General features: G+C 38.1%; 1 protein-coding gene across 5 annotated transcripts in view; it reads right to left on the bottom strand.

Moving 5' to 3' along the window:
* LOC106869951 (E3 ubiquitin-protein ligase Mdm2) overlaps positions 1-13,631 on the bottom strand; it is a 109,459-nt gene that overhangs the window by 44,379 nt on the left and 51,449 nt on the right. For all 5 annotated transcript variants that reach the window (XM_052974827.1, XM_052974825.1, XM_052974826.1 and 2 more), the window contains one exon: positions 5,572-5,778. In XM_052974827.1, the coding sequence (XP_052830787.1) occupies positions 5,572-5,778 (207 nt within the window). The remainder of the gene's footprint in view (positions 1-5,571; positions 5,779-13,631) is intronic.

Genomic DNA, 13,631 nt, shown 5'->3' with positions numbered 1-13,631 from the left:
ACTTTCGAGCGAGATCGTTGCCAGTGCCGCTGGACTGGCTCTTGTGCGGGTGGCAAATAAAATACACCATTTTGAGCGTGGCCGTTGCCAGAACTGCCTGACTGGCCTTCGTGCCGGTGGCACGTAAAAGCACCCACTACACTCTCTGAGTGTTTGGCGTTAGGAAGTGCATCCAGCTGTAGAAACTCTGCCAAATCAGATTGGAGCCTGGTGTAGCCATCTGGTTTCACCAGTCCTCAGTCAAATCGTCCAACCCATGCTAGCATGGAAATCGGACGTTAAACGACGACGATGATGATGATGATGATGATATAATTCCGTGCTGCATCTATATATACTATAGATACTAGATTATGCATGACCCATTGGGTCACCAGGAAACTCTGAGTTTCCCAACAACAGAGTTTTGTTTCGTGGGTTTTTTTTTTTTTTCTTTTCCAGGTTATTTTACATGCTTTCAATGAATGTGACATCGAAATCACATGTAAACAGCTCCTTTCCCCAGGAAAGAAAAGATTTGGCTGCTATTTCTTGCATGCCCTACTACCACGTAACAGGTGTTTTGGGTCCTTTATCACTAATAGCTGTTACATGGTAGCACAGCATGCTAGAAATAGCAGCTAAATATGTCGAATGCAATCAAAAAAAACCTATGGAGAAAAACTATTCCACATTGAGGTTACGAATGGGTCTTTTACGAAATATTTACCGTATTTTAAAGTCATTTTCACTTCGGAATATTTTTTAAATATGCCAAAAAAATTTTTGTAATAGTATTCACTTGAAAATAAATTTAAAAGAACATCAAAATATTGTCTGTATAAAAAAAGTTAAAATATAAATCCTTACTGTACAAACAACTTACAATTTTGAAATCACATTCACTTAAAAATATTTCTAAATGATTAAAATATTGTGTTTAACAAAAGCGAGAATAGAAACATTTACTGTAAAAAACAAAAATTGTATTTTTTCATTGTCAACTCACTCTCTAATAGACAGATAAGATTTTTTTTCCCTTTCGGGATGAAGATTATTTTCAGAATATGCACCATTTTGGGTATTTATACCCCCAAAATCTCTAATATCTTGAAAACCACTTTACCAATTTACACAAAACTGGTTTCATTCTGTTCATATTAACATTTCAGTGTAAACTTAATTCATAGTATTTTCCCATTATGCACCAGTTGGGCTGCAAGCAAGCAATATTCAAACTGACTTTTAATGTATTATAGATATACACACACACACACAAACATACTTATAATGTACATATACATACATTTGCATTCATAGATATACAAGGGAGGTGACTGTAAGTCAACTGTTGTTTCTTCCTTCTGTAGGCAACAAGGCCTGAAATTTTGAGGGAGGGGGCTAGTTGATTGCAACGACCTTAGTGCTCAACAGCTATTTATTTTAACAACCCCCAAAAAGAGAAAAGGCTAAGTTAACTTTGGTCATATTTGAAATCACAACATAATGCCAGAAGAAATGCACTAAGCATTGTGCTTGGCATAGTAACAATTCTGCCAAATCAATTACTGAGACGAGAAATTGTGACCTTCTTGACACTGTCTGTAGCAGCATTTATAGGGCAGCAGCAACATTTAATTGTTTTCTAATAGAGGCATTATGCCATAATACAGTACCAGTTAATATGATTCTGTAAGCAGTGAAAACAGAAATGTAACAATTCCTCTTGTCCTGCACCCATCTCTCAATGTGTATGTATTCTTTCAAAAAATATTTTCCTCATTCCTTAAAAACATATTGCATCCCATTCAGGGTTGATAAACTAAAATAGTAGTCCAGAGAAGAGGATTCATGGAAAAGAGTATCAGATGTGTATATGCAGTATTTGTTCTGACCCTCTGCATACTGAGTTCAAATCTTCTCATGGTCAATTTTGACTTTCACAGAGTTGATAAAGTAAAGTACTAGAGCATGGCAAAGAATTGTTAGAGAATAGGACAAGGACATCTTGTAGTATTTGTACTTGTTCTTTGCATTCTGAGTTCTTGGATAGTAGACTTAATTCATCACCAAGTTTAACACTTTTGTAACTGTTGAAATGCACTGCCTTTGCTTCAATTGATTTTTAAAATAATAAAATAACTTTGTTGTAGTTAAATTGGTGTTAAGAATATAAGTTAGCATTAAATTTTACTGGACAGTTTTAATTTACGGAAATGTACTTGCATAGCAAGTGACCTGATCTGAGATCGTATGCTGGAACGAAAACAATTGCAGCATGGAAGGTGTTTATAAGCCATTTAAAATAACACACAAAAGCCGTCAGATTCACTTCAACATTTAAATTTAATTTGTCAAAATATTTTCGTCGCTTTGAGACCGCGACTTGTTCACTGACAAAATTGAGATGCAGCACAATTTTGTCAGTGAACAGGTCGCGGTCTCAAAGCAACGAAAATATTTTGACAAATTAAATTTAAATGTTGAAGTGAATCTGACGGCTTTTGTGTATTATTTTAAATGGCTTATAAACACCTTCCACGCTGCAATAGTTTTAATTTAGATTACTTTAAAAGAAGTTTGTATCATAAAACTAAGGGCAAACTCAGACAATTTGGTATAAAAAAGGGTTAACACCACCACTGGGCTACTATTGGGTGCCTTTAGCAGAGTTCACTTTGCTATAAGGATTTAGACCAAGTCTCTGGATAACTTCCTCTGGTATATCTCAGTGGCCTTGAAAAAGTAAAAGGTCATGATCACTGTTCTTCCCTTCCTGACAAAGTGGTAAAAGAAGATAAAAAAGAAGAGGCAGCAACAGTAGCACCCATCACCAAAAAAAGGGGGTTCATGTGAATGATGCTAAGTCAAAACTTTTCAATATTGGCATTAGACTTCAGCAAGGGAATGTATTGTCACCTCAATACTTTCCATAAATTTTATCAACTGGATTGACATGTGCAGCTATTATGGAAGTGGTACCACAATTGGTAGGTGTAGGAGTGATCAGCTGATATTTGCAAACAATGCAGAGCGATTTGGTTCATCAGAAGGTGATCTCCACAATATACTACTACATAGGTTCACTGCCAAATGCTGTATGGTAGAGATGAGAATCAGTGTTGTGAAAATTGAGACATTGGTCCTCTCAAGAAAGTCTTCCCAGTGCACTCTGCATGTTAGTGGAACATCAGAGACAAGTGAAAAAATTTAAAGTATCTCAGGGCCTTATTCACAAGTAATGGGAAGCAGGAGGCTGAATTAGATACTGGAATTGCATGTGCATCAGCTCCAGCATTCAACACTCAAAAGAGGAGAGGTTAGTAAGAATGCCAAGCTTGCTACCTACATTTTGGTTTTTGTGCCAGTCCTCACCTGCGATCATGAATGTTAGATAATGAAAGAGTTGTGGTCACACAGAAATGGGATTCTTCCAAAGGATCTCTAGAGTAATGTTACTTGACAGGGTACATAGCTCAGAGACTAGAGCGTTTTTCCAAGTCAAACTGCTACTTTTCCACATGTGATTAGAATGTCACTGGACATGTGATTAGAATGTCACAGGAAAGAATTGCAAGAGCTAACTGTAGGAGTAGGAGACCTAGGAGTGGTCCAAGAATGAGATGGTTGAATAATATCCATGGTCTCAGTTGGTCACACTTGGGAATCTGGTCACAAAGTGTAACAATGATTGCTTCTGATAGGACCCTATGGAAGAAGTGTCTGATGATACTACCCCAACAACTCAACCTGCCCAGGAATAGTGGGTGGATGGACAGTGTTACACACACTTCTTTTACCTTTTTTCATTTGGGCTACGTATTACTTAAATTTTTTTGTTTTTAAAAGATATTGGGAAGCCCTTCAACAGACACCACAAATAGTAAAGTGTTGCTAATGACAAAACAGCTTAGACAATAATGAGGGCTGGGTGGACTTTTGATAAGGCTGCTCAATCAAGATAACTTGGACTAAACAAGAACAAATCAAGATATTGATAAAGCCATCAAAAGTTTAATAAACTGATAGCCATGGACAAAGTTTCAAAATCTCACATTTAAGAACAATGCCAAAAACAAGCCTTGTGGGTAGAAGGGAAGGAAGTGATTGAAAACTTGGGATTATAGATGAAGTAAAGTTGTGATTGTTGAGGAGTGATAGCAGAATAGAGAGAACTGATGAAACTAAAGTTCAGAGAAAAATCATTTTTATGGAAGACTTAATAATGATATAAATAGCCATGAATCTATTTGTGGTAACATTACTAACCTCTTATTTTTTCTTCTCATGACCTGTCAAATACTGGATTACTAGGGAAATGAGAAGTCATTCTTGGAGAGAGAGATATAGGACAGCAACATACTTAAGATTCACATACAATACAAAAGTTAATGACAGGAATACATAAGGTCAACAACGTGATAAGAAATGTTAAAAATAAACAAATAATACTATAACAGTGATGGAAATATGCATGGATGAAGGGACAGAACTGAAAGAGAACTGAACTAAGTGGGGTAAATTGACATCAGAGGAGCTTATTTTACTTATTATAATTCCACTTGAGTAAAAAATTACTTTTTTTCACTTAAGGGGTGGGTGGCTGAGTTCTAAAAATTTAGAAGTTACATATTTATTATTGGAGAAATGGATACTTGCCTCTCATTAACCAAACAACAAAGTTGAAAAGGACAACTATTCTCTGACAAGGGTCATGAATCTAACAAAGTTTAAATTCATAAGCATGTAATCAATATTTGAAAAATATTAACCTCACAGCCATTGGTAGGAGCGGTGGTTTTAAAACTACCATTAAAATCAGAGAAGTGACAAAACATAAGATGATTAAGAGGAGAGGATGAAAACGAGTGAATTCAATAACTTTGCCAAATTAGATAACACTAATGTAGGGGCAGACAGGAACAAGGATAAGAAATCTCTCACTTTCACTTAAGTATGACGATGTCTGTGTGTCTGTGAATGAGAAAATATCAGTAAATCAACAGGTGGGAGCATGTGTGAATTAACAGGTGAATATATGATGTGTGTGTGTGTGCTTGAAAATAAACAGGTGTGCATGTGTATAGATACATAGGTCTATTACAACATCTATGTAAATGTTCATGTGTACAGTTACCACACTTGTATATAGAGGTAAACATATATATCAGCACTGTACACATTACATGAGGTAGGCACATGGTTTCCTATGTACACGTGTCAAGATAGTAGCATGTGCTTGCAAAGAAGTGTGGATGCATATAACAACATTTCTTTATTCTTTTATTTCTTTCAGGCATATGACTGTGGCTATGCTGGAGCACTGCCTTTTTAGAAAATATAGCATTCCCATGCCGGGAATCAAGCCCAGACCGCCTGGGTGAAAGTCAGGCGGTCTGGGTATGTGTGTATTTAGTTATGTACCTGAGTCTAAAGGGAGATACCCATGTGAAAACGTGTGCAGGGATGTGTACAATCATGCATTGTGTAAGGAAACATGCATCTGAAAGTGTATGTATAGTCATACATGTATATGAGTATATGTACAGTCATGCAGGTGAGTGTACAGTATTCTAGATGGGTGTTACTCACTTTGGTTGAGTTTGGTTTTTCCGTTGATGAGGCTGCCACAGATGTTGTCGTGGAAACTGAACTGCCCTCTACTGGTAACAGCCTCTGTTGAGAGGCTGACACTGCTGAAGATGTGACTGAACTGCTATCTGTTGGTAATAGTCTCTGTTGAGAGGCGGTCTCTGCTGTTGGTGTGGAAACAGAGGTGCCTCCTGGTGGTAACAGTTTCTGTAGACAAAAATTGACAAACTTTAATAACTCTTTTTACAGCAATAACTGATGCCCAGCCAGTATGACATACACACCCTCTATCTCTATCTCTCATTTATATATATATATATATATATATTTATGCCTATTTGTTAAGCACTAACATCAGTACATACACTCTACATTAAGCATACCCATTATACATATACGCATCAAGATTTTATACTGTAATGAAAGATGCAAAGAAAATGCACATCAACACGCCTCTCTTTCTTTCTCTCTGCAGCACCAATACTATGAAACTCCATACCAGAGACAACTTCCCAGACATCAGCACTTGACTGAACCAATTTCTTCAAACAATACAACTTATTTTTACACCATAATAATTCAATGGTCCATGCTTGTAACACTCCTACTCTTTCCTTTGCCTCATTAAAACAAAAGAGAGCAGGTGTTCATATCAGACAGTTTGATTTTTCAGTCACCCAAGTGTAGTAGATGGAATCTAAATACATGTCAGGATAGAGAACACACATAAAACATATGCAATGACAAACTTAAGTACAAGGACCAAGAATGACAAAAATTAAGGTATGAATGACCCTAAAAAAATTAAAATTATTTTTAAATTATTTAAAAGTTCTTCAAAGCTACTCTTTTGCTAAAAGATAGCCATTTGAAGTGTGACTTTCCCATGTATTTTTTTTTAACACAGTTTATCAAAGAACATTCAGCAGTACGTCTTTTTTTACTTTTTTTTAATAAGTCGGTGAACTTGGTATAACCTTTGATGCCAAACCCTCTAAGAGCTTCAATATGTACACCACCACATATCATCTTCATTTCAGGAAGTAGAGTAGTAACATTTAAAGTCTCTCCCAGTAGATCAGCTTTCATTGATGCAATCTTCCTGGTGTAGCACCAATGAACTGCCACAAGTTGATTATTATTCAGATACTGTGGGGTGATCACAGTTGAAAGTCCAGATGGTTGATGAAAGTTCTCAGAATCCATCCAGCCATTTGCCTACACATTGCCACCATCTTCATGATATGTACATGAAACAAAGAGTTATTGCTCATATCAATCTCCAGATCAATCACCGTACTTGACTCTGTGATTGTTGCTCCTTTTGGTCCAAAGTATCTTTGTTGCAGTGTGTTAGCACAAGCTAGCTGATAGCCAAAAGCTTGGAATTTTCCTACATTAAATTGCATATTGTTTTCTTAAGCCCATTTATATATGATATCAAGGTCTTGCTGGAGAAAATTACATTGAAAGGTTCCTTGACTGCCTTTACTACTTTTGTGTCTCTGGCAAAGCTAATTAAGTGTGGCTGTACAACTGATGGCATGTCCAGAAGAGCTACCATAAACAGCAGCGACCTCAAGACAGTTTCCTAAGGCACTCCACTTGCTATTACTGTCTTCTTAGAGAGGACCTATTGGCTGCCACATCCTGATTACTGTCTTTTAAGAAGTCATGTGACCACTCTCCCAGTTTTCCAACTATGCTGAGTTTTTGTAGCTTGTGACATATCATCTAGTGATCAGACTTATCAAAGGCCTTTGAACCCACTTGTGAGCGATTCATTCATTGTTTTAATAACCAGTCATAACACAGTAGAAGCTGTATAAGGCAGCATCTTCCTGAGCAGAAGTCACGCTGGGTGTCAGGGAGCAAGTTGTTATCATTTAGGAACATGACTAGCTTCCTCCTGACAATGCATTCCATGACTTTACTAACATGTAAGGTTACAGAGACAGCCCTATAATTTTTAGCATCCACTCTGCTATCTCTTCTATGGACAGAACATATGCCACCCTTTAACTTTCTGGGGAAGCCTGCAGTATGCAAGGAAGCTTTAGTAGATTTGTAGTGGTCTTACTTAGAGACTCTTCGCATTTTTTTAGAGGGTTGTTGAAAATATATCAGGCCCTGTGGCTGAGTTTAAGACCATTTCATCAATTGCTGATGGTACATCAATTTCCACTATTTCAATATAATCAATAATTGCCATCACTTCGCATAGAGCTGTGGTGGCAAAGGACTCATGAGGCATAGTTATACACACAAACACACAATCCCTTGCAGTACATCAAATCTGTACAACTGATTGTAAATTATTTTAATTTATCCATGACTCTTTCACCTATCTTCTCTCTCTTTCCTTTTTCTGAAAAAGAGCCATGTTCAACGCATCATTTCTACTCCTATTTTTAAAGCTTTTAATGAGGAACAATCGAATATATACATTGTGCATATCTAAGTTTTATTTTCTTATTTCTGATTACATATAATTGTCATTAAATAGGACTAGCGTATTTGAACACCCTTGTCATATTTAGTAAAAATTACAGTTTTCCTTTTTGGTAAAATATTGTACATGGCTCTATATTCAATTATTATATATATATACATGTGTGTGTGTAATGGATATGTATATATATATATATATATATATATATATATATAAGTATCACACACATACACATATATAGACACATGCATTACAAATATATATATATACACATATACATACCTGCATAACAAATATATATATATATATATATATATATATATACATACACACACATACATATCATTACAAGTATATATGTATATATATGTTGGTTGTCTACTCCTTATGCAGAGTCTGACCACCTCCTGTACTTTGAAAAGACACCCACACAGATTGCACATCCGATTTGGCCACCAAGAGCTGCAGTTAAGTTCTGATCTTTGTGGATCTTAAAATGTCTTTTGAGGCCTCCATTAGATTTGCAGACCTTTTGGCATACATTGCATTACACATATATACATATACATACATGCATTATACACATTACATATATATACACACAGTGGTGGGCACAATTCTGCTAACAGCTGATAAGTGAAGCTAACTTTTTGTTCAGCAGATTAGCATTTTTGCTAACTTTGGAAACCGTTAGTAGACCAATTAGCTTCTGCTAAATTTAGTTCCACTAAAAAAATTCATACGCTTGTTCCTGTCTGTTATGAACGTGACTCAAAAAGTCCATGAGGCACACTATTGGCTGACTATGTGTACATGTGACAAGATGCGATTGGTCGACACAGCAGCAGCTAGCTGATCAGCATTGTGCGATGCTGCAGTTCTGAGTTGTGTTCACTTGCGACACTCTCACATTACAGACAGTCTTACAGTGTCATGGACAGCAGTGTACGTTATTGGCTTATCAAGTTATCACCTATCATTATGGAAAATGAAGACGTTTTTGTTCGGCCTGAGGATAAAGGCTTTGTTGAGGAGTTTGCAACGGCTGTGGGTGAGGTAGAAATCAGTGAGCCTCTACAACTTGAAGTCGCATATCAAGAGGAAACACCCAGCGCATGCCATCCAGTTTGAGGAGAGGATCAAGGCTGGCTCTTTCTGTGGAAACACAGACAATCTTCTTGTAGTAGTACAAGTAGCCAGTCGTTGCAGCCACATGCAAAGAAAGCACGCCAGCCCAGCATTGGCGAGGCATTTGCCCAAACTGCTGGCACTAGCATCCATTAGTCTATGGTGGACAGAAGGATTGTAGACCTGTTTGTCGACAACATGCTACTACTGCATGTAGTGGAGCTCTCCACCTTGGTCAGCCTGATCAAGACACTGAACCCCAGCAAGACGTTGATGTTTTCTGCACTCTGGGCAGGAATATCTTACAAGGTATTTACAAATTAAAATTACACAAGATTATTAAATTATTATTATGGGATACTTCATATTTTCTTAATGTAATTTTATTATTCATTAAATAATTATTTTCTTAATGTAATAAAATATATAACAGCTAATTGAAATAAATGTTATTATATACAATGTACGGTATACAGTATATTCCACTCATGATTAAGTTTGTACAGCCAAAACAACAATCTTTAATGAAATAACAAATAAACGAACCTTAAGTTCTGAACTTATCAAGTTCTGACCATCATTCCATCCCTCATCTTGGTTATTCATCGCCCCCAATGCATTACCTATTGAGGTAGTGTCACTATTTTCAAAAGTTCAATAGCAAGGCTTTAAATTAAAAGTAATATTTCCATGAATTTAGAACAGCCTAGTAACAAATGTTAAACTACAATCTGTGTGATTTCTTTAAACAAAATATAGTTATAAGATACTGCAATCAAATGTCTTGCCTCCTTCCTATCTGCAAAAAATTGTACAAACTACATGCTCAAATAAACCATTACAGCTTGTGTGGAGATGCAGATGGGAGGCTAGTTTTTAAAAAAATTTTTAGTACGTCTTCATCATACTCTGCATCGGTCTGTATATAGTGATGGTGAATTATTTCCTTGTTGGATTTAAATTGCTGCTAGCCACCTTCATTATTTTATAATTTTCACGCTGCCATTTTGTGAAATCAGTCACTGATTCCAATGGTACTCTCAATATTTACAGGGTGAGTTGGCCTCTACTAGCTGTGACAGAATGAGCATTACTGATGAGTATTAATTTCCTATATGAAATTAGCATGCTAATCTAATGCATCTCGCTCAGAGTGGGGAGGGTTTTCTACTCTGTCAATACAAAGAGACCATGTGCTTTTGTGGTTAAGAAGTCTACGACTCCTATTTCTAGCAATACTAGTGCTCACTGTATCCTTGTCATTCTTAGTGACGGTGAATTATTTCTTCATTGATTTTAAACTGTTGCTAGCCACCCCACTGCGTGGTGACCACCGCAGACGTTTGGTTGACCCACAACAGGAGCTACCTGAGGATGATGGCACGCTGGCTGGACCCCAAGACCTGCATGAAACAACATGCCAGTTCAGAGGACATCACACCTTTGATGTTCTTGCCCAGGCCATGGTGGACATCCATTACAAGTTCCATCTCCAAGACAAAGTGACCAGGACCACGATGGACAACAGCAAAAACTTTGTTATGGCATGCATGCAGTTTGGTACAGAAGTTGATCTCTTGCCAGACATTCCTGAAGCTGCTGGCAATCTAGACATGGAGGGCGTCAAGGATGTGGACCTGGGCATGGATTGTTAGGCTGGGGATGTGGACAAAATTGAATACATCTCTGTTGATGCCATCCTTGATGAGTCCAGTGACCTGGGCCTAAACCTGCCAGTGCACATGCAGTGCACACCCTATACCTTCTACTTGGTAATCAGCATGGATGTTGACAAGGCTCTTGATAGCGCTTCGATCAAATCAGCCCACAGGAAGGCCATGTCCAAGGTACAGTGGCTGTGGAATCTGCAGAGCCGCAGCATGGTAGCAGCAGACAGCATACTGGACGCATTGAAGAGGAGGCTGGTGGTCCCCAACAGTACCAGATGGAACTCTACCTATGACTCTGCTGTTGTCCTCAACAGCCTGCTGGAGAAGAATTGGGGAGCTATCCACAAGGTGATGACACAGCTGAAGCTGCAGACCTTCACTGATTCTGATGATGGCTTCTTGACAGAGTATGCCCAGGTGATGTCTAATGCTGTAAAGGCCTTGGATAGAATTCAGTGGGAGGACCAGGCTTATCTCGAGTGCCTTCTGCAAACTGTAGTGGCTACCGTCATGAAGTTGAAGGAGGCCAAGTTCAAACATCTCCTGTACTGCAGTCCTCTAGTAGACGTGATACTGGCAGGCATCACAAAAAGGTTTGGGCTCTTCCTAGAAGACCTGGAGTGCCAGCTGGCCACTACCTTCCATGCCAAGTTTTACCTATCCTGGTTGGAACAGTATAATAACAGCCAAGTTAGCAGAGTAATGAATGTCATTAAAACCATCATAGAAACAGCTCTAATGGAGGTCAATGAGGAGGGCAGCAGCACCACCAGCAATGAGGTTGAGGCAGATGATTTCTTCAGCAACATCACTCGGTTCCAGGAGAGCAGGAGTCACAGGTCACTGAAGTCCAAGGCGTAAAACTTGGTGAAGATTTGGCTGGAGGCTGTCTCGAAGGAGGTTCTGACTGAAGTCACCGTTTTAGATGAACAGGTCTTGATCGACCAGTTCCCCAAGTATAACACACCATCCCATCCAGTGTTGCAGTTGAGCACCTCTTCTCTATAGGCAAAGATATTTTGAGAGCCAAGAGATCTACCATGTTAGATGGTAACTTTGAGCGACTGATGTTTATGAAGGGCAACAGGCATCACATCGAGGCAATGGAGAAGGCTCAGCCAGAGAAAAACACCCTGATCATCATCTGATCTTTGCCTGCTATACCTTTTTGAAAAGTTCTATGTCTGTTAAAGCCAAAAACCAAGCTGAAACTAAATTTATACAAGAAAAGTTAGTGATTATCATTTAGTGTCAGCTTCTGCCAATTTTACCTGTTTAGCTCACCTTTTTAGTGGTTAGCGAAGCTAAGTTTTTGCTTAGCTGTGCCCACCACTGTATATACATATACATACTTGCATTACACACATATACATACACGCATTACACATATATACATGTACATGCATGCATTACTCACATACATATATATACATACATGCATTACATATATACATACATGCAGTACACACACACACACACACACACACACACACACACATACATGCATTACTTATATATACATATACATAAATGAATTATATATATACACACATATATATAAACATGCATTACACATATACAAGGCAGTACCCAAAAGTAACAGAAAAACGTTTTCTGTAGGACAAGGTCTTGGTAGTTCAGGCTTCTGTCACGAGAAGCCACTTGATGCCACACTCAGGCATCAATCTGCCCATTGGTGTCATCCAGTGAGGTTGTACTGCCATGAGGTGTCTTTGTCTTGCAGTACTTCTCCCCTCTTCTTCAATTTTTTCAATGGCTGAAACAAAGGAACTGTATTTCTGGGAAATTCTGTTTCCTACTGAGGAAAACAGTGGCTCAAACAGTTATTATGCTTCAAACAGCTTACAAGGATACTGCCAAGAGGAAAACAAGTTTATGAGTGGTTTTCATGCTTTAAGAACGGTCACTAGTTGCTTGAAGACCAACCTTGTTCAGGGCAATCGTCAACCACCTGAAAATTCATGAACTGATCATGACTGTCACCGAACAATTGACAAACTTGTTGATATGACTGGTGTATCCCGGAGCTCTTGCCAACACATTTTGAGCAAGGAATTGTAAATGAAAAGAGTTTCAGCAAAATTTGTGCCTCACTCGCTCACAGAAGATCAAAAGCAATCACGACTGAATGCTTGTCATGAACTGAAATACCACTTGGAAGTTGATCCATACTTTTCTTTGCAGGTCATCACTGGAGGCGAAAGCATGTGTTATGGTTACACCCCAGAAATAAAGCAGCAATCAAATCAATGGAAGTATTCAACGTCACCATGCCTCCAAAAAGTAAGTGAAATAAAGACAATGCTGATTTGTTTCATCAATGCACTGAATTTGTTCCTCCTGATCAAACTGTTAACCAGACATTTTACATGGTAGTTCTGAAGTATTTGCAAAATGCAGTGAGATGAAAACACCTTCGCCTGTGGCAAAGTGCAGAATAGTGGTTTCATCATGACAATGCACCTGTGCACATTGCCTTGAGCGTGGGTCAGTTTTGACCAAAAATGGCATGACCCTGCTTACTCATCCTTCCTATTCACCCAACCTTGCTCCCTGTGACTTATTTTTGTTCCCCTGGATGACAAAAGTTCTTAGAGACAAACATCTTGCAGATGTGGAAGAGGTGAAGAAAAAAATAACAGAGGCATTAAAAGGCATCACTTCACAAGAGTTCCAGAACTACTTCAACCGGTGGAAAACGCATCTGGACCAATTCATTGCTTCAAATGGAGGATACTTTGAAGGCGATAAAAGTGTAAACATGTAAAACTAAGTGAATAAAATAACAC

This window comes from Octopus bimaculoides, chromosome 19 (assembly GCF_001194135.2).
Source record: "Octopus bimaculoides isolate UCB-OBI-ISO-001 chromosome 19, ASM119413v2, whole genome shotgun sequence".
Classification (NCBI taxonomy): Eukaryota; Metazoa; Mollusca; class Cephalopoda; order Octopoda; family Octopodidae; genus Octopus; species Octopus bimaculoides.
The sequence above is the reverse complement of the archived record's forward strand: the minus strand, read 5'-3'. Positions and strand labels throughout refer to the sequence as shown.